The sequence below is a fragment of the Malus sylvestris genome, chromosome 16, assembly GCF_916048215.2.
Source record: "Malus sylvestris chromosome 16, drMalSylv7.2, whole genome shotgun sequence".
NCBI classification, from domain to species: domain Eukaryota; kingdom Viridiplantae; phylum Streptophyta; class Magnoliopsida; order Rosales; family Rosaceae; genus Malus; species Malus sylvestris.
In genome coordinates this window covers 11,734,500-11,755,762 of record NC_062275.1, presented here as the reverse complement: position 1 = coordinate 11,755,762, position 21,263 = coordinate 11,734,500, and the positions used below count along the sequence as shown (strand labels likewise).

Sequence of the window (21,263 nt, the reverse complement as noted above, 5' to 3'; positions counted from 1 at the left end):
AAAACAAGAGTGAAGAAAAAAATGGAGTGCGAAAATCACGAGAGAAAAAACGAGACTTGCAAGGCTGACTCTTTTTTCCCATTGCAAAAATAAACCGAATGTCTGTACAAGAATGAATTCCCTGGTAAAAAAAAAATTACACTACCATTTCTCTAACTACAGAATACCCAAAATTGAACTAAGGAAGAAAGAATAGAAGGGGGTAAAACCTAAAATCAAGATTAATGACTCAAATTCTTTACAAAACCATGGGAGCTACAACCTACAAGGATAATATTGTCTCTGTGAACCAGTCTGATAGGCATTTCAATTTCCCTAAAAGCTCTTTATCTGATGCGCGTTTGACCGCATTGCTCTCGAGATAGGTTTCAGCATTTAACAGCAAAACCTTAAAGTCATGCTTCAGCGCTTCCAGGCTTCGATAGTAGTCGTTCTCTAACCTAGACTGGATCACATCAAGAGATATCGGAACCACGCACCTGAGAGAATTCCATAAAACAAGACTACAAGTCAATACCCAGACAGCATTTGAAAAAAAGAAGTTCCATCACCATCAGTTTGACGGACAGAGCGTGCACGACATGGAAATCCAACGGTACGTACGAGTCACGCTGTAAGGATGACAGACATACCAGTTTGTAAACTTTGGCTTCTGTTGAAGTTGCATCAGTTTGTCAACCCCAAAAGGATCCTGAATTGTACACAACAATGTTGATAAAAATCCTTGTAAATCTTCAGAGTTTACTAAATGAGGCCATTGGCCAAATTCTTTTTTCGAGTTATTAAAATTTAGAAGTAAAAGGTTTTTTCTCCTTATACCTGGCGACTTCCGGCTGATCGCTCTAGTTTGGAAAAGGCCGCATTCAGCTTCTTTTTGCTTTTATCATCAATGCGAGGAGGCTCCCATAGAGTATTTTCGTCAAAAAGCTCCCAAGGACTATGCAGCTGTGTATCACTAGGATCACTCTTGTACTGAACAGTGTACATCTCCCAAGGACTGTCTGGGAACTCGGGCGATTTAGACCGTTTAGACGTAACCCTGCCATGCCACCACTTACCGTCATCCTCACCCTCATTTTTCCACCAGACTTTGCAATGATCCCTACATGACCAATTTCTCTCTATGGAAGAGTCATAGCGTGTTCTTTCAACAATGAAGTCTGGGAAACCAGTAACTTCCGGCAGGGTCACTTTAAAAGATTTACCATACACATCAGAAGAAGGATCTACAAATTGAAGCGTCAATTTACAGCAGCTATCCCCAGACCCTGCAAGTGAAGAATACTCTAGGTCTTGAACATTGCAAAATTCTACAGCTCTTATTCTCCCCTTTATAAACCTCCATGGTGGGTTTTCTCTCAATCCACCTAGATCGAAATACTCTTGATGCCCCTGGTAAGAAAGGAAAGAGAAAAGGAGGTTACCACAGTAAGCGATATTATCGACATTCATACAACAAAACCAAAACAAGGGTGCCCAGTGCACAAGCTTGGGACATTGCAGGGCGGGGGGAGGGCAAACAGATGCAGCTCTATCCCTATTCAAGAAAAGCTGTTTAAGCAACTTGTGCGACCAATGGGTCACTTAGGGATGCCGTATTGTGGCGCTAAGGTACAAGCTCCACCCTCCTCTGCGCAAAGGAAGAAATAAAAAGGAAAAAAAAGCCAGCAGAAAGATATAGAGAAACCTGTCTCAGATAAACAACTTCGTCCCCTATCTGGGGAATATATCTAGAGCTCTCCTCATGTGTTGACAACATTAACCATGATACTTTCTTTGCTGACTGATGCGGCTTCCTTTTATCCATTGGGCTCATGTCAAGATAACTGCTTCTTCTGTTTCTACTAGACCTCAACCCAACTGTTGTCCTTGAACTTGATCCCCATTCTTCATTCCCAAGTTGAAACTTGTCCAATGAACTTTTCCGGTTAATTCTAAATGTATAACCTGGCTCATGTCCTTCCGCTAACTTAGGATCATGATCTGGACTACTTGGATCACATGCAGACGCCTTCAACCCCATGGACCGTGTCCTGCGGCCTCCATCAGTTGTGTCATCCTGAATGTCTCCAGCAATGATATTGTGGTTGCTTGTATTTGAAGTATACGAACAACCTTCTCCCTTAACACCACTATCACCTTCTGAATTACTTCTACCCCTATGTGGTTTCACCCTTCTATAAACAGCACTGAACATTTTGTTGTTTTGTAAACTGGATTCGGCAGATTCATGTGTGCCACCAATAACATTCTTATCAGATTGATTGTCTGGTTCTCGTGAACCATCATATCTATGATCCGGAATAAATTTATGGGTTCCATTAACCTCTGGCACAACTGGACCCTGTTCCATCGTCCAACCATTTTCCATCTCTACCACAGAGTTAATTTCCTCTTTGCATGGACTAGGATCCCTTGAAATCCTCCTCAACCTTAATTTCGTTGAGACAGGTATGAGCTTCTCATTTTGTTCGAAAGAGAAACCAGTCCCATCCTTATCAAGGCAGGATGAAGTACTTGCATCCCAAGGAGCCATGTAAACAGATTTAGGCGATTGATCATGATCCTTGCATTCACTAAAATTTGAATGCTCTTTAACATTGGCTTCACCAATAAAGCCTTCGGAGATACTAGCACCAGTGGTTTCCTCATTCACTACAGCTGTGTCCATCCTATCCCTGTACCGTTGGCTTTCTGAACGAGGAGAAATATTTTCAGGTTTTGTGTAGTCTTTTTCATTGTGCCCAACAACTGCACTGGCTCTGGCAAGTGCATCCAATGACATGAATTCTCCTGATCTCTGGCGCTTCGCTGTTCGTGCTCTGGACCCTCCCCAACTAATTCTCCCTTTGAAGTCTAAATGATTTTCTACTTTGTGTGATTGCCCACTCACTGCTGTTTCAAATGTGCTGCATTTTTTATCCCCCGGAACAGAAATTGGATCCTGAGGACTTATATCATTTTCATTTGCTTCTTGAGGCACTCTATATGATTGATCAACCAAATCCTCATTACGACAATTATGTACAGTGCTTTCTCTAGACGCGAGCTTATTTGACTCCCGTCTTGGCAATTTAAGCACCAACCTCCTACTGCTCCCAGTATTTACTAGAAACTCAGGGCGTTCAATAGGTTTAGCCATGTCCTCAGACTCATCCAGAAAAACCTCTTTTCCTTTCAAACGCTTGCCTTGCTGATTTTGTTTATCAGATTCATCACTCTCAATGTTTGAATCCTGAAGTGGGGATTCACTTCCTGACATATCATCTTCCAATCCATCTTCATCTTCTCCATCTGCAGATCTTCCAGTAATCTTAGAAAATAGATTAAGAGCATTGCGTGCAGCAGCTCTTTGAGGTCTCAATGATGAGGAACATTTCTTTCTTGAAGCTTTTCGTCCATGTCTTGATTTCCTTGTTCTGTTACTTCTGAATGAATTGCCAGCACACTCATCCAAATTCCTTCTTTTGACACACCTCCCGGAAGAAGTCATGACTTCAATCTGAGGAAAGAGATAACAGAAAGGAGAGACATTCAGCCAGATCCTAACCAAATTCTGAAATATAAATTGTTATTGAAAGAGAACTTACGTCAGCCCTTTGTTTTTTCCTTTTTGATCTTCGAAGTCCATCCATTTCAGCATCCTCATCCTCACTTTCTTCACTGCACTCTGGATCAATAGAGGGATTTGAACTTAAACTTCCTTGCTCCCCTCCGGTGGAATAATCTTCAGCAATATGGTACTCTGAATCCGTATCATCACTACGTATTTCAGTTTCTGGTTCCCAATCCATGGCGTCTAAAAATTCTGGAAGAGGTTCAGCCAACATATCCAAGTCTGCCAAAGGCAAAATTTGGTAATCTGGATCTAGACTGAAGTCAGGCCCAACAGCAAGTTTTAAAGAGGAAGGACGCCACTCGGCACCCAGAGTTCCTAACCGCCTCTTCTGGTATGCACTCTGGTAGGGTTCTTCATACGGTATCATGCCTAGCGTTGCCACCATAAAACAGTGCTTGAGAAAATAAACTTCCAGAAGAGAATAATTCCTACAAAACAAGGAGTAGAGAGAAACCTGAATCGCAAAGTAGATCTTGCATATTCCGCCGGTATGCTGGAAGCTGAGTTTCCTGAATCAAACGTTGTGGATATTTCAAGCTAAGAAGTGGCCACATCATGTAATACAAATAATACTACTATACATCTAACGTAGGAGCATTGCAAATATATTAGAATTAAATTATGTTTCGTCAATCATGTATACATCTATACTATAATTTTAAGGTGGCACTGAGTTTTGGCACACACCAAAAACTTTCAACTCTCTAAAAGGAATATTGAAACTGGTCCCACTATCCCAAACAGCTAAACTAACCTCTCTTAGCCAGTCTCCTGCATACGGTTACCCATCCATCATAACCACCACTGAGACCACACACAGTGAACTTTGTCATGCACGGAAATTGCATGGCCAAAATGAGGGGTCTTTGTTTGTACATCAACCACACATCAAAAGAACAAACATGACAGTTCACCTTGGTTTATTTATTTTCTATTTACTGGTAATGTATATTTTATTCAATAGTCCCTACCATTGAATTATCACTTACGTAATTTATTCACTAGTTGAGCTAACCAGAAAATGAAAACCAATTACAAACAATAGTGCAAATGGCCAACTAACCTGGTCAAGAACATTTCCAAAGCTATCATGAACGAGTGGGCGATAATCACCAAGAAAAAACTGTCAAAGTGCATGCACAATTAAGTACAACTTGAAAAACAAAGCATGAAAACAAAATCCAACTGAACTAAAGGCATACATTCGTATTTTGCTAGAAAATTTGAAGGGAAAAAGCATACCTGATCATATTTTGCATCATTCTGGGACTCCCCTTGGCCACTGTCCAATATGTACAATTGGCCAACATCATCAGAGAGGACAATTGATGTTCCATCCCTATATTACAAAGAAAGAATCCTTTGTAAGTACAGGAAAGCAGTTAGGAAAGCAAAGTATATTTCACCAAATAGTAGCCAGAAAGAAAAGAGAAAAATGGGGTGCGGGGATACCAACTGATAGATCTTCCAGGCAAAAGAGAAGCAAAAAACAACTAGTCATGGAAAGTTAGAGTTAAAGCTACATAGAATCATCAAAAATGAGGGCAAAAAGTGCCATATAAAAAAGATATCATATAGCCAATTTGAATACCAATGATTCAGGATCTCATAGTCATAAATCTATAGAGAATAAAGAACATTTAGTGACAATACGAGAGGTTTAGCAGAAAAGCTTCCAAAATAGAGAATTCTTATTAGTCACTTACGGCGAGAACTTTCCATCTACCAATTTGTAGTGGGAAGTTTCAAATATCCGAATAGGTATGCCTTCCCATATCTGAAATCACAAGTCAGCAAAGCATTCAGAACCATATAACATAAATTGAAATTGCAAGCAGAATAATTATACTGGAAACTCACATCCCAGACAATTGTTTTTCCGTCATAGCCAGCACTCATTGCTATCCTGGGGTTGAAGGGATGAACATCCAGCACATATGTCTATCAATAACAGAATTGAATATTTAGTGATTTAAGTTTACTTGTTCGTGAAAGGTTGTTAGACCTAGACTTTTGACACAATATGACAGACAATAAATCAACAAAAGGAAATGGAAATAGCTAGAAGACTAGAATACTACATTAAGATGATGGGAAAAAATAAACAGCAGAAGCAATACGTAAGTATACTAGCACATGAGATACGGATGATCAAAACAGCCCCAGTTTCTGTACAGAACTAACACATTGTAGACAAGGCAGCAATAGATAAAGAAGGACGACTATGGCAACCAATTGAAAAGATAAGCTACCAGAAAAGTGTTCAGTAAGATATATATTTTTTCCACTTCTGGAGGCACACTACTTGATCAAATAACAAGATCAAATAACAAAATTCTCGAACAGAGAATTAAGGGAAAAAAAAAAGGATAATCAATAACGAAGAGATTGAGCCACATACAGATTCAGTATGACCTGTCAGAGAATGCACCAAGCTACCATCAGAAGCATTCCACACGCATATTCTGCAATCTGCATTACAAGAATAATTTTGAAATAATTACAGAATTTAAGGCCTTCGCCTATGAAAGTGCCTTCGCCCATGAGCGGTAGGTCTCGGGTTCGAGACTTGGGAGCAGCCTCTCCATAAATGGGGGTAAGGCTAGCCGACATTCACCTCTCCCAGACCCTGCGTAAAGCGGGAGCCTTGTGCACTGGGTACGACCTTTTTACAGAATTTAAGGCCTTCAACTTAATCCTAGTCCGTGAAAGGTTGCGAGGCCTAGGTTTATTTACTCTATGCAAAGGCATTAGAAAATTACTACGGTGCATAGAAATAATATTCTAATACATAAACTATACATGAGAAACAACAAACAAATTACCCATGATAGCAGCAAGTACAAAGCGATTGTCAAGACTCCAGGTAATCATATTAACACCACGAGGAGTTGGAAGAATCCTCTGGCGAGGGCCTCCTCGTGGAGGCTGAGGGGGCATTGGTGGAGGTGGAACTTTCAAATGATAAGCCCGAGTCCAACGACCAGCTTTTCCCTGGAATGTGAAATTAGCTATACATTTTTTTTTCCATACAAAGCGAAAAATTCAAAAGTTGGTGGATACAACTGTTTCATTAGAAAAGCTTGTTGAGAAAATGGGCAGGCTAGAAAGGAAGTTATAAGTTATCTTTGTTAAAACTTACATGTGATCTTCGTGATCTGGGAATCCAGATAATTGCACTCCCATCGCGAGAACAAGTGACTATATTGTCATGATTGAACCTGGAAAATAAAGTGGATTATATACTATTGGTAGTGAATCTAAACCCGAAAGGAAAAGTGTAGAATATAAGGGCACAGAGATGAGAGAAAAAATTTAACATATCAGAGAAAAAGTTAACATTACAATCACAAGGAAGAGGAGAAACAAACCACGAATTTTTAAATTTGGGAGCGTTCTCTTCCTTTGAGGGGTCAGCTGCCATAAATCTAGATACTACAGCACAACCACTGCAGTGTATGAAGCAACATAATCAGCATGCAAAGATTGATAGATATGTTGTCAGCAAAATTTCAGCACAAACTAACCTAAATTGTACGTAATTGACATCATTCTCATGGCCAGATAACACATCAATCTCATGATTTGGTTGGTCTGGCTCATCTGAGCCTGGCTTAGAAGCAGTCCACACCTTAAACCAGCAAGCTCTTAGTAGAAATATATAAATGGTTTTATTTTCCTGATTTATTTTTGAACTGAAAACTATTTAAGATACAATTCATGAGTTTATTCAGTACTCATTAGAGGCAGAAAATTTGCATTATACTGAAGCAAAAGTAAGTGAAGATAGTGACTAAACCGAAGACTGCAGAAATAATAACAAGGAACATGAAGGTTTTAAATACCCTTGCAAGAGTGTCCGAGCTACCGGTGACAAAGACTGTTCCATTAGCATTGAATGCACAACAGAAGATATGATGGTCCTGTGTAACAGTGCTTGAAGATGGACCACTGTTTCTCCCTGCAGTAAAGCAATTGTATGACCGAACTGAGTTCTCTTTCACCACTTAATAAGTTTATTGAACTTAGCTGCTGCAGCAGAGAAACAACTGACCAACTACAGCATCTGAAGGTCTTGGAATGTACATCTTTGGACTCACTTGAGAACTCCTGGCATCCCATATCCTACAAGTTCCATCATCAGATGAACTGCAAATGACCAAAAAACAGCACAAGGTTAATTACAAGGAGAAAGGCCTAACAATTCCAATCATAATGGTTTCCACCAAAAACACGTTGCAAGCTAACAAAATATAAGATTAACATTATTTAACAGCATCAGTAAAATAAAGAATCGATTGAGTTTAGAAACATATAAATAAATATACAAATATAGAAAGCAAGAGAGAGTGAAAACAGAATTCTTTAACTAGAAACTACAATGATATTGAACACGCAGTCCAGCTAAATAGGAAAACAAAAATTACACAGCTAAACACAGCTAACGTAAAAGAATCTCTTTAGTCTCGAAGCCATCCAATCCATAAACAAAAGAAAATGGTCTTTGGGAATATACAGTAAAAACTGCAGCTCACAAAGAATCCTTCTTGTGATGTGACCCCTCAAAACATCTACCTCTACACTACATTTATTCCAAGAGTTTCTTCAAGTCCTCACCATCCAAACCACCCATATAAATTGCCTATTACAATCCAATTTACAAAACCATTACCTTCTTATCATCAACCAAAAGCATAAATTCTCAAAGAACAAAGAAACCCATGAAATCCATCTTAAAATCCCTCATATCACAATAGCCTTCCCATCCTCAGCAATGCTACGACCTCTGGTGTCTAGTTTACCATTCACATTCAGCTTATGCTGATACTTCACCACCCTGTCAACCAGTCTAGAATTCTATTTCCTTCCTTAGCCAAGGGCTTTCCGTCTCCAAATAGGTTTTCTTTAACAAACCCAATGTTTTAAAAAACTCGCCTTGAGGCGCGCCTAGGGCGCCCTTGAGGCTGGGCGTCATGGCTAACGCCTCAGTTTTGCTGGAGTGGGCGAAAGGCTTCGCCGGAGCCGCCTAGGCTTCGCCGGAGCCGCCTAGGCGCGCCTTAGTGAGTTTTTTTTTTTTTTTTTTTCTTTACTCCCAAACCCAAATTTTGGGTAGGATTTTAACTGCCTCATACCTCTTCCTTGCACTTTTGTCTCTATGCCTTTTTTCTGATTTTTATTTTTTATATAATGGATGTGTGTGTTGTTTGCATGCATTGTTATATGTGTGCTCATTGTGCTTTTCATCCTCTATTTTATGCATATATAATATAATATATGTATATATATGTGTGTATATATATATTTATAATATATGTGTGTGCTCAGGGTGATTATTGATTAATAATCTTCTTATTTTTAATATAATATATGTGTACGCTCAGTGTATATATTAAAAAATTTAGGTCCCGTGAGGCTTCGCCTCACGCCTAGGCTGGGCTTCCCCTCGGACGCCTCGCCCACGCCTCACGCTTTTAATACATTGAACAAACCATTACCTCAAATCTTATTCTAATCTTGGATATTTCCCCTCCCAAAGTCATCCTCTAACTTATCGAATTCAGAGATCCTCCATTTCCATTTTCTACTCTCACATCCCTAAAGATCTCTCACATTCAAAAAATGGTTTTAGTAGTACAAAATTTCAATAACAAATTGTTTGCACACACAGAAGTCACTGAAATCAGCATCACAAAAAGATAATCAGTGAAAAACAAAAGAATAACAGCATCACATTGCAATTGCATAATGATCAGCAAGGTCGAACAGGAGAGTAAATTACCGGCAGCTAATTAGAAACTCCACATGGAAATATATTTAAATAGAGTGAGAGAATAGGCCTTACGATAGAAGGTGGTACATAGAGCCTGGCCTGGGATTAAATGTAATGGCAGTAACAGCTGCAGTATGTCCTCGCAATACTGAAATTGGCAGCCCGTCTGGCAAGCGCCACTGGTAAACATGAAAAATTAAAGCAAGTCAACATTGAGTTTCCAGCAAAGGTCAAAACTAAAAAGTAAAAAAGCAAAAATAGACACAGAATCCTTATATATTGGCAAAAGATGAATCTTACTACTCGAATCATACAGTCATTTGAGGAGGATGCCACCAAAGCATTGTTGGAACTCACAGCCAGATCCGTGATGTCTCCCTTCAATCATAAAATGAGTATAAAATTATAAATAAAGCGCGACAAGGGAAAACTATATCTTTGAGGGGCCATTAATGACTTACTTCATGTCCACGGCAGCTGGCCAAGCAAAATGCAGTTTCCATTAACCAGATCTTCACTAAGCGATCATCTGAACCAGTAATCACATACCTCCCTGAGCAATCAAATGTTGCTGCACCATTCATGTCCAGATAAAACCACCATGAGATATATACAACATTTTAAAGGTGTGAACTACAAACTTGATCAAATGAAACAGCAGGCAAAAGCTTACAATAATTCTCTCCTTTTTTTTAAAAAAAAAAAAAAAAAAACCATTATTTCCCTCTCCTTTTCATATATCAATTTCTCTGAATCCTAGATCAACAAGGGCAGAAACTAGATACTAAAAATGTATAAGCAGACAAACTAGACAGAGAGAGAAAGTATAAAAAAAACCCTATTATTCATTACGAACTGAAGCAACTCAATTCGTTGCTAATAGTAGTAAGATATGTAAAACGAACTTTCACGTCTACCTAACAACTGTGAACTCTGACAAATGAGAAAACATACCACAGTAGACAGAGTTTCGATGACCCCTTAGCCTCTTGGTAAATTGCATCTTCTCAAACATGGTCGAGGGCTTTGCAATGGCATAGGATGCAGCACGAATAGACGGTGCACGATGATGTCGGGTGAAACCTCCCCCAATTTCTCTCAACCGTAGCCCTTGAACCTGATGAGATTTCATGTGAGGCCAACGCATATGAGCAGGAGGGCGCTTCATTTCATTGTGCACTTGATCCCTTTCATCTGGAAAAGCAGAAGGTTTTCCTTTTTAGATATAATGAAGAATCACACCTTTTTCGACCAGTGAATGAAAATGAGAATGATAACCGGTAAAACAAATGTATATGTTGCAGAAATAACTTCCAAAAAGAGAGGGAAACACTTTCAAACCCCCAACGGATGACTGAACATGATAACAGTATGAAAACTTGAAAATGAATGTAAGATATGTAACACACACACACACACACACACACACATACATACACATACACACTCATATAACAAACAAATTTGCAAATAAGGAAAACATTGGTCAATTACTTGAAAATCGTAAGTTCAACAATTAAAGGTAGTGATATGAATTAAAAAATTCAAAGCTTAAATAAATGTCACCTACAGGTCAGAAGTGAAAATGAACCAAGTCCCAAGAGAGTAGGCACATCAGCTGCATTTGGAGCATTTCCACCACTCATACCCCTCGATGGTGGGGCTGCACTTGAAATCAATTGCTTCAAAAGCTTTACCAAATGATCATTTTCAATGTGAGGATACCTAAACGATGAGGAAAGGGAATCAATAGGATATTATAGGAAAAAAACGAATATAATACAATCATACTTTTTTTTTTCAATGACTACACCTACTGGCATGAAATTTTTTGGAATAGAACTACCAGAACAATAAGCAGCAAAGGAAAAGTGTGCTCTGTACATGGGTTTTAGAAAGAGGATAACCAGAAAAACTAAGATCTACAAAACATCCATTTGAATTGAGACGAAATGAAACAAAGAGTACAGCTGCTGGATAAGTTATCATGATCCCAAAAAGTCATGAGCAGAGCTATAAGTAGACTAACCAAAGCAATCGCACCACACTCCAACCACCCAGAGGAAAAAGTATTAATCAAGTTTCAAGAATTTATAAATTACATAAGAGTCGCCCAGATTGGTATTTAGAAAACAGCATACATACTTGAACACTGGCACTCAGAACCCACTGTTTATTTTCAGAAAAAGAAAAGAAGAAAACAAACAAAAAAAGGATATATAATTCTCTGTAATTAACTAAAAACCATAAAGAAAACAACTCATGTTTTACATTGTTAAGGAAAACAAAATTCTTTTATGACTTATATCTGTCCAATTATCATTTTATGATCTAAATCCGTCTTAAGTAATTAACTAATGCCACACAATATTTAGTATCACAAGTCGCAGTGAAATCCAAAAAAGATTACCTAAGAACTGCCGATTATAAGTCGACTTATAAAAAAAAAGAAAAAGAAGAAGAAAAAAAGCACATTACATACCTGTGCACTAGCATGTTGTAATTTAATGGAAATGATTTCCCATCATCATTTTCATCCCCACTGTGGATGCCCTTCCTTGAATACCAAGCATGATATCTTCTAGGTAAAAGTTGATGTTCAAGAAGTTCATTCCACAACTGTCCACAAGTTCTGTGGCACGGTCCAGCAGACAGAAAATGCATAATAAGAAAATACACTTCTCCCAGGTCAATATCCGCATCAGGCTCCTTAGCATGACTTATATGCGTTGTCTCTAGGTCCTCAGGTTGATTCTTGTCATGAACCTTACTGAGAAAGCTCAAAGGTTTCATACTAAACCTAACAGAAGGTGCATCGCGAGACGGAAATTTTTGAAGAGCCATAGCTCCTGTAAAACCTACAAGTAAAATTCCATGAAGGTAAGTGAAGATTAAGGAACAGAGCGGTAACTTGACATAGAAAAGTAGAAAAAACATGCTCTTGACAGAAACAGTGCCGACATCACAAACATGGACTCTATGCATCCCTACGCTGAAAACTCGATTGGAGGGTGGGAGTCCATAACATACTAAGTTCAGCTCATCAACAAACAACATCTACCTAAGAAAACACTTGTTGAGTCACAAACACCAAAACCTTAAACTAAACCATAGGGTAAAATGCAAAGTGAGTCCCGTGCATCAAACCATTTTAACATTCACACCAACACCATATAAGCAGCATTAAATGTCAGATAGCATTAATATAATTGGAATACCTATTCGAAACTCCTAAATTGAACCTAATTGAAACAATCAACTCAAATTACCTCATCAGGAAACCAAAACCACCTGCTGAATGAGTCATGCAATTGATTTAACCAAATGAGCAATCCCAGAAAATCCAAAATACCATTACACTCATAAAAACCATTTACATTCCACAATCCACAATGCACTCCTCTGTGCCAACCAATAAAACCCTAAAAATTCAATTCCTTTGCACTACAATACAATTCAATACAAACACACGCACACAAACAAAGCAAAACACAATTTGCACAAAACCCGAAAACACAAAGCCCTTATCTAAATTCCCACAGCAAGAAAAAAAAATACCAAACTGCAGAAAATAATTAAATTCCAAAAAGAAAACATCTTTCCGTGAGTACCTTCAAGACGGCATCTTTCAGGATACTAGTGTGGCGTTTGCTTCCAGGATTCAGGATCCAGAAGTGGAAAAACCAGAAATTTAAAACTGGAAAAAAAAAATCAATTCAATTATTTTCTTTGGATTGAAAAGGGTAAAAGGGGAAGATTGGGAATGTCAGAGAGTGTTTCACGAGCCAAAAGAGGGGTTCTTTTAGATTCTGGGAGGGAGCTCTGTGGTTTTGGCGTTGGGCCTTTACTTGCTTGGATTTTCAAGTCCCTCTGCGACAGAGGACGAACGGAAACCGAAAGAAAGGAGGAAGATGCAAGGGGCTCGAAACGCAACGTTTTGGACCTCTATGCGACCCACTCGACTGTAGAGATGCTTGTCAAGCGAAACCAAATTATTAAACATTTTGCATGCGACTTGTAACGGCGTCGTATGGCCACTCCCTACATTTCAATTTGTCACGTCATGTGTGTGTTGCAGTGCTATCGAAATAGGAATGTGATTGTGTAAATGATAGTAGATATAAGAATGTATCTTATATTTTTATTAGGAGTAGATTACTTATTAAATATTATAATCCTAAAGGAAAAGTTTTACCCTTTCCTATTACTATAAATAAAAGCACAATAAGGTGGAATAGAACACACCCACAATTACATCTCTCTCTTTCTCTCTATCTATACCGCACCCCTCTCTGGCCAGTGGCGAAGCCAGAAATTGTTTAGGGGAGGGGCGATATTTAAAAGGGTAAAAGTCCCAAGAAACTGTAGATAACCAAATCCTTTTAGATAGTCAATAGCATTAATGTCATTCTTAATTTATCAATACAAACAAGTTACAGTTGTTGTCTACGATGTTTCATGTCATAAAAATATCGCATAATAAGCTCATTATCAATAAACAAGCATGTTATCAGTCAACCATTAATATCTCATTTCATCATTTTCTTTGACGAGTGTTATATCTCTTGTTAATTGGATTTAAAAACTTAGCTAGGAAAACTCGAACAAATAGATCACCAAAACATAAGTAATCACACTTTAATTTAATTATATTGACAAGGAACAAAAATAGTGGGTATAGTTAAATTTTTAGATTTTGTGTTGTTGGAATACATGTGACATTAGTCTTTTATTTCAACCTTCTCGCTTATACTCATGCCACATGTATTATACTAACACGAAAAGTTAAAATTTCACTATTTTTATTCCTTGTTAATATAATTAAAAGTTGTAATTATACTTTGATTAATTAAAAATTGTGGAACCTAGACGGGTCTTGCAGTGTGGTACAAAATAACATGATTTAAATGAAAGTGGTGGGTTTGCCAAACGAAATGGACGGTCAAGATAAAGAAAATGAAACACTAACCATTTAAGTTTTAACATAATTGGGGTGGGGGACAAGTGTGGTCTCCTGCTGTTTTGTTTTCTTTTTTTTTTCTTTTTTTTTTTTTGTCATTAGTTAAATTTGGGGGTGGGGGGATTCGAACCTTGGATGGGTGGGAGTTTTCTTGGCTCTAGTGCCACTGCACTAGGCCCCCATCCTCGAAAACGATCCCTTTTACTTTGGCTGTCTACGCACTGTTTCACTTAATTCTACCTTTCCACAACTACGCCATTTGCCTAGGATTTAAACAAAAAAACCAGAAACGTAGCGGCGCCGCGCAAAGTACCAAAACTAGCACCGGCAAAGCAGAGCGGCAGCTGCTAGCAGAGGGGCGGAAATCTGGATCTTAGGCATGAATTCCGGCGACCGGAGGGGCAGCCGCACCTCCTCGCGCCTCTGTGGCTTCGCCACTGTCTCTGGCCTATATAATTGTTCAGTAAATTATACATACAACAATGTGTACTTTTTTTATTATTTTTTTCTATTATTTTTTTTTTCAGTCCTATAATATGATCTTTTATCGTACTTTTGTTACTTTATGACACAGCTCAAATCTAATTCAAAAGTTTAGTTTAGGGCATCATCTGCCCTATTAGTATTACAACGCCTAGTATTTATTAGAAATGGACAATGGGTTTTTTTAGTAGAATAACAAATCTATATAAGAAAATCGAATGAATTTAGACGTTTTTCTCAATCGATAATACCATTTTGAATGTACAAACTTGGCATAGTATCGAATAAAAGTGGATCATTCCGCGACTCATTTGTGTTAGTGGGTATGTTAACAATTTATGTCAGTTTTTTTTTTGAACTGCCGATTTAGTCCTTCAATTATCACTCAAGTGAAAATTAGGTCTCTGAATTATTTTTTCAGAAAAATAGATCCTTGAACTCATTACAAACAGCCAATTTCATCATTGCCGTTAGATTTCAAGTTTTTCCATCCAATTTTTTGTTAACTTAGGCCATGTTACTTGCACATGACATATGTAAAAGGGTAAAATCCTCATTTTCTATGCCCATACTCTGATGTTGGTCTTTAAGGTAACCAGGACTCTGTCAAGAGAGAAGAGAGACAACACCTGCTTCGCTCATCGGCTTTTCTTGCGCCTATTGGTTGATGATCTAGGTGCGTTGCACTTTAAGGCGATTTTGAAACTTTTGCTCAAAAAATTCTCAAACTGACAAATCTATCTTATGAATTTTCAACGTTGGTTAAATGAAGAGATGTCTTTCCAGGGGAGCCTCCACGTTACAGTAAGTGTACTTAATTTGGTTCATCAGATGAATTTTTATTGAATACTTAATTTGGTTCAATAAAAAATCAAGTTATGTTGTCTCTCTCTGTACTTGCATAGATTCCCTCGTTGTACTAGGTTTTAGGGATTTTAATACTATCAAATTAGGGTTTTTATTATTATTATTATTATTTTTAATGTCAAATTGGGTGGTCCTAATGAATTAAATTGGTGTTTGTGTGGTCCTAATGTTTTCATACTTGAATGCGTTGGTTTTTCTTTTCAAAAAAAAGACTTGAATTTTTTGGTTTGTGGTTGAATCTTTGGGATTTGGGGTTTTGCTAACTTAGTGATTGAAACAAATTCATACATATTATGCATATTCATTTGGCATAACCATTCCTTCGTTGTTTTAGAGAAATAAACCTTGTGGTGATATTTGTAACATCTCACATCACCCAGAGGAGTGATCCTTAAATGTATATTCTCATCCCTACCTAGCACGAGGCCTTTTGGAAGCTCACTGGCTTTGGGTTCCGTAGGAACTCCGAAGTTAAGCGAGAAGGAGGCCAGAGCATTCTTAGGATGGGTGACCCACTGAGAAGTTGCTCGTGAGTTCCTAAAAACAAAACCGTGAGGGAATGGTAAGCCCAAAGCGGAAAATATCGTGCTACGATATTAGAGCGGGCCCGATATGTGGTGGACCCGGGCCAGGATGTGACAAATGGTATCAGAGCCAATCCCTGGCCAGAAGTGTGCCGACGAGGAAGTCAGGCTTCTAAAGGAGGTGGATTGTAACATCTCACATCGCCTAGGGGAGTGATCCTTAAATGTATATTCACATCCCTATCTAGCACGAGGCCTTTTGGGAGCTCACTGGCTTTGGGTTCCGTAGTAACTCTGAAGTTAAGCGAGAAGGAGGCCAGAGCACTCCTAGGATGGGTGACCCACTGGGAAGTTGTTCGTGAGTTCCCAAAAATAAAACCATGAGGGAATGGTAAGCCCAAAGTGGACAATATCGTGCTACGATGGTGGAGCGGGCCCGGGAAGTGGTCCGCCCTGGGCTGGGATATGACAAATGGTATCAAAGCCAATCCCTAGCCGGAAGTGTGCTGACGAGGACGTCAGCCCTTAAAAGGGGTGGATTGTAACATCCCACATCGCCCAGGGGAGTGATCCTTAAATGTATATTCTCATCCCTACCTAGCACGAGGCCTTTTGGTAGCTCACTGACTTTGTGTTCCGTAAGAACTCCGAAGTTAAGCGAGAAGGAGGCCATAACACTCCCATGATGGGTGACCCATTGGGAAGTTGCTCGTGAGTTCCTAAAAATAAAACCGTGAGGGAATGGTAAGCCCAAAGCGGACAATATCGTGCTACGGTGATGGAGCGGGCCTGGAAAGTGGTCCGTCCTGGGCTGGGATGTGACAATATTAGTTTCGGTATGCATATCCACAACCAATAATGGCTCACTAAGTTGTGGTATTTGACTCTCATTTTACTGACTATGCAGCTACAACATACTTATTCTCCCTTGAAATTCACCATAGGGGTTATTTAATGGATGGCTTTTACTTGGGGAAAAAAGTGCATTGGAAGGACAATATTAATAGAGATTGTACAACCATGTGGGACTTATGGAAGCTAGCAGAGTATGGGTACAATACAGAGACCACAAAGTTCTTTTATATGAAGAAAAGGAAATGGTGGGTTCTTATTACTTGTGATGCAGATTACTTTCAATGTGCAAAATGTGTAACCAAAAGAAGCATAGTAGTGATTTACCTCACAGATAAGTCACAAGAAGTGTAGAATATAGAGATTCAAGTATCATTGCAAAATGCTATAACTGAGATCAATGTAGAAGATGTTATTTTGATTGAGGGTTCACATGTTGCTCAAGAAGTTGGTTATGTAGACCTTGAAGGAGAGTATGTTGCAGATGATGAGTGTGATGAAGAGGATGATAGAGAAGAATATGTAGTTAGTGGTGGTGCCTTGGTGGATGCTGAGTTAGAAGTTGATGATGTTGTTGATAAAGCAGAAAAACCTGATGAAGATGATAAAGATTTCAAAGATAGTGATTATGAGCAAAGTGAGGATGAAGATGACAAAAAGTTTCATAGAATTGTTGTACCAGAAGATACCGAAGAGTGGTATAAAGAACCAGGTGAGGAGGAAACATATGAGTATGATACCGAGAAACTTGATAGTCTGCATGGGTCTGAATCTGAGCAAGAAAATAAGTTGAAATTGTCGAAAAGTTTAGAAGCCCCAAGATTTAAACAATATAATAGAGATCATGACTTAAGAGATCCAAAACTTTGTTTGGGATTAGAATTTCCTACTATTGGAGAGTGTAGAGAAGCTTTAAAGTACTATGCAAATAGTTGTGCAAGGATGGTTAGGCTTGCGAAAAATGACATTGTGAGAGTTAAGATGGTTTGTGATGGTGAATCTAAAGAAGGACCTTGTCCTTGGAAGTTGTATGCAAGCAGAGTTAAAAGAGGGCCGACTTTTAGGATTAAGACATTCATCGAAGGTCATACTTGTGGTAGAGAGGAAAAGGCAAAGTTTGCAACCTCAAGTTGGTTGGCTGAAAGGTTTGATGAGGATCTTAGGATAAATCCTAACATATTTGTTCTAAATTTCATGGAAATGGTGAGAAAGCACTACAACATTGATGTGACTCGGGATCAAGTTTACAAAGCTAAGTCATTTGTTGCTGCAAAAATACAAGTAAGCATTGAGGAGCAGTATGGTAAATTATGGGATTATTGTCATGAGGTCAAGGTTCAGAATCTAGGGAGTACAATGCTAGTGAAGACAAAATTGAGGGGTGATGATCTTGTTTTTTATAGGATGTATATATGCTATGATGTTTGCAGGAATGGATTCATAGAAGGGTGTAGGACTATGGTTAGGTTTGATGGCTGCCACATCAAGGGAAACCATCCAGATAATGACAAAGTAAACACTGCCTAGGACTTAAGAAAGGCAGTTCATGACTTGCTTTGCTTGCCTAACCTTGTTTTGTTATGTTATTGGCATGATGTGGAATTGGCGCCTTAGACTTTATTTTTGGATCGAAAATAGAGAAAATATAGTATGGAATTATTTTAATGAAATTTGTTGTTGAGAGTTGAAATTATTTTCATGAAATTTGCTTTGGGATGGACAAATCTAAAGCCCTTAATGTTTGTATAAGATTCCCAGCTTAAAAAGTTGCAAATTAGGCTTTATAAATTTCAAAATTTGGGAAATTTTGAGCGGGAAAAGTGAGGAGATGGATGTTTCTCCTGGTTGTGTTTCATGAGCGATGAAATGACGATTTTATCCTTCAAGTTATGTCATGTGCAAGTCACATGACCCAAGTTAATAAAAATTTGGATGGAAAAGCTTGAAATTTAACGGGAATGATGAAATTGGTTGTTTGTAATGAGTTTAGGGACCTATTTTTCTAAAAAAAAAATTTAGGGACCTAATTTTCACTTAGATGATAATTCAGAGACTAAATCGGCAGTTCACCTTTCTTTTATTAACAAATGTATTAATTTCTTGTGTCTTAATAACATTATTATTTTGCAATATGCATTACAAATTTACAATGCTTGACAGATTTATTGCAAATATAAATTTTTTTGGAGGAAATTTTGTTCAAATTGAATTCTAGAAGTGGAGATTAAGTTCCGAGAAATTTATATAGGGTGGATGGCCTCAAAAGTTTTGAAAATTCTCTGATGCACATCAAATTTGCACATATAACTAGCATGCTGAAACAAGAACTATTAGAATATTGTCAAATCAATTTTCATTTAAAAAAATGGGACGAGTTGGAGGATTTGTCATGACAGTCTACTCTTTCGAAGGCCTAAAAGACTCACAGAGATATTTCAACAACTTGATAGGCACCATCATATGATTAATCAGCGTCCCTCTAACCGTATTGTCAGATCAATTGATCTAATGATTTTTGTTAAGTTGAGTAATTTAAATATGCAAATTTAATATACACTACAATATAAAAAGTCCATAAGAAGTTGAGCTCAAAAGACCTAGAATGGTCCAAGGGAGCCCAAGAGAGAAATTATTTGGTTTGGGCAAAAGATGGAAGTGAACCCGAGACCATCTTAAGCCTAAAGGACCAAACTTTGCTTATGTGAATGTAGTCGCCCAAGATCAGTGGCGTAGTCAAAATTTTCAAATAATGGAGTCATAATATCAACCAAAAAAACTTTATTGGGCCATTTCATCGAGCATCTAGTAGACACCTTCCAATTCTTATCGGCATATGCTGACATATGTTGACATTTGTAGAGGCTTGTCGAGGGTGGATGCAACATACTGTGGTGTATTGTTAATGACTGTCAAGGCTTTTCAACTAAAGTATTTCATACAAGAGAGAAAATGAAGACAAATATGATAGAAGAAAATATAAAATATAGGAGAAGAATGTTGTAATTTAGTTTGTCTTAGCTGTTTATAGGAGTCAAATGCCATATATAAATAAATATCAAGCACAACCAATGACCCCATGCTGACTCCGCTCTTACACAAGACAAATAAATAACTAAGCCCACTATTGAAAGACCAATCCCAATACCAAGTAGACATTGAAGTACTTGAAAATGATTAAACGCAGTATATTTGAGATATTTTCGAACCGTTTGAGAGTTCTTTGTTTAGTAGGTTTTTTTTAGTGCAGTTGTAATGAATTTTCAATGTAATGTCATTAATTGAGTGAGGATTTACAGGTAAAGAAGTGAAATTGGAATAGGCATTTAAACGAGCAAGATATTAGACACTAGGGCTCGATCGTCGGTGTTATTCTTTCAAGCTACCTGCTTTTTATCTACTCATAGCCAATGTTCTTAAAGATGTTAGGCGCTAGTTGGATGACGGGTTGGGGTCTAGCGCCTAAGCGGATTTAGAAAATTTATTATATATTGTATAAATAAATGCTTACTTATACTTAAAAAAAACACACACACATAATTATATTGGGACACATAAATTGCAAAATAAAATGACATATAAATTATAAAGTACTAGAACATATTGAAAACATGAGGAACAAGCATATAATGAGTGTTCATCCAAGTATTCAACACATCTCTTACATTTTGTTGAAAAATTAAAATGAAAAAAGAAAGTTATTGATGTTTTATCTATGTCAGAGTTGCGACCTAGGAGGGTTTAGGCTGACTGGGCGGGCATCTAGGCGGGCTACGTGCACTTTCTTAATTTCAAATGTCTAGGAATTAATCGGAGCGGTGACCAACTGCCTAACAATTATAAAAAGAATAAAAAATTCATTAATTCAGATCATTAAAAACATAGTGAAACTACTGATAAGGCCTCAAATATCCAAATCTTAACAAACAAACAAAAAAAACAAAAAAAACCATGTAACTCTATTTAATGGTTAACACAAAAATCAAACTAAAACAGCCCAATAAAGTGGGCTCAACGTTTATAAGTTATCATGTTTTGAACTTTACTCCCGACGAATTTTGGCTCAGTCCGTGTTTCCAATCGCCATCCTTCGCTTTGCATAGAAAAATGAAGAGGGAAAAAACAAGGTATTGTAACCACCATATCAACATCCAATATGATTGGAAAATGCATGCCATTTTCTCAACAGCA

The 21,263-nt window shown here is 37.9% G+C and overlaps 2 protein-coding genes across 2 annotated transcripts; one reads left to right on the top strand and one right to left on the bottom strand.

Annotated features, from left to right (window-relative positions):
• Nucleotides 1–52: 52 nt before the first annotated feature.
• On the bottom strand, nucleotides 53–13,354 carry LOC126608456 (uncharacterized). Its single transcript, XM_050276330.1, has 24 exons — nucleotides 13,001–13,354; nucleotides 11,872–12,247; nucleotides 10,960–11,114; nucleotides 10,344–10,583; nucleotides 9,851–9,960; nucleotides 9,690–9,767; nucleotides 9,462–9,568; nucleotides 7,674–7,768; nucleotides 7,465–7,580; nucleotides 7,147–7,250; nucleotides 6,991–7,068; nucleotides 6,762–6,840; nucleotides 6,445–6,613; nucleotides 6,021–6,091; nucleotides 5,480–5,560; nucleotides 5,326–5,396; nucleotides 4,862–4,958; nucleotides 4,683–4,742; nucleotides 4,074–4,128; nucleotides 3,591–3,988; nucleotides 1,688–3,502; nucleotides 820–1,392; nucleotides 633–691; nucleotides 53–479 (listed from the first exon to the last, which is right to left on the bottom strand). Exons 2-24 carry the CDS (start codon nucleotides 12,231–12,233, stop codon nucleotides 263–265), a joined length of 5,190 nt encoding a protein of 1,729 aa, XP_050132287.1. The 5' UTR covers nucleotides 12,234–12,247; nucleotides 13,001–13,354; the 3' UTR covers nucleotides 53–262.
• A 3,647-nt stretch (nucleotides 13,355–17,001) lies between these two features.
• LOC126609113 (uncharacterized) lies at nucleotides 17,002–18,602 on the top strand. Its single transcript, XM_050277117.1, has 2 exons — nucleotides 17,002–17,059; nucleotides 17,482–18,602. Exons 1-2 carry the CDS (start codon nucleotides 17,002–17,004, stop codon nucleotides 18,600–18,602), a joined length of 1,179 nt encoding a protein of 392 aa, XP_050133074.1.
• Nucleotides 18,603–21,263: the final 2,661 nt, after the last annotated feature.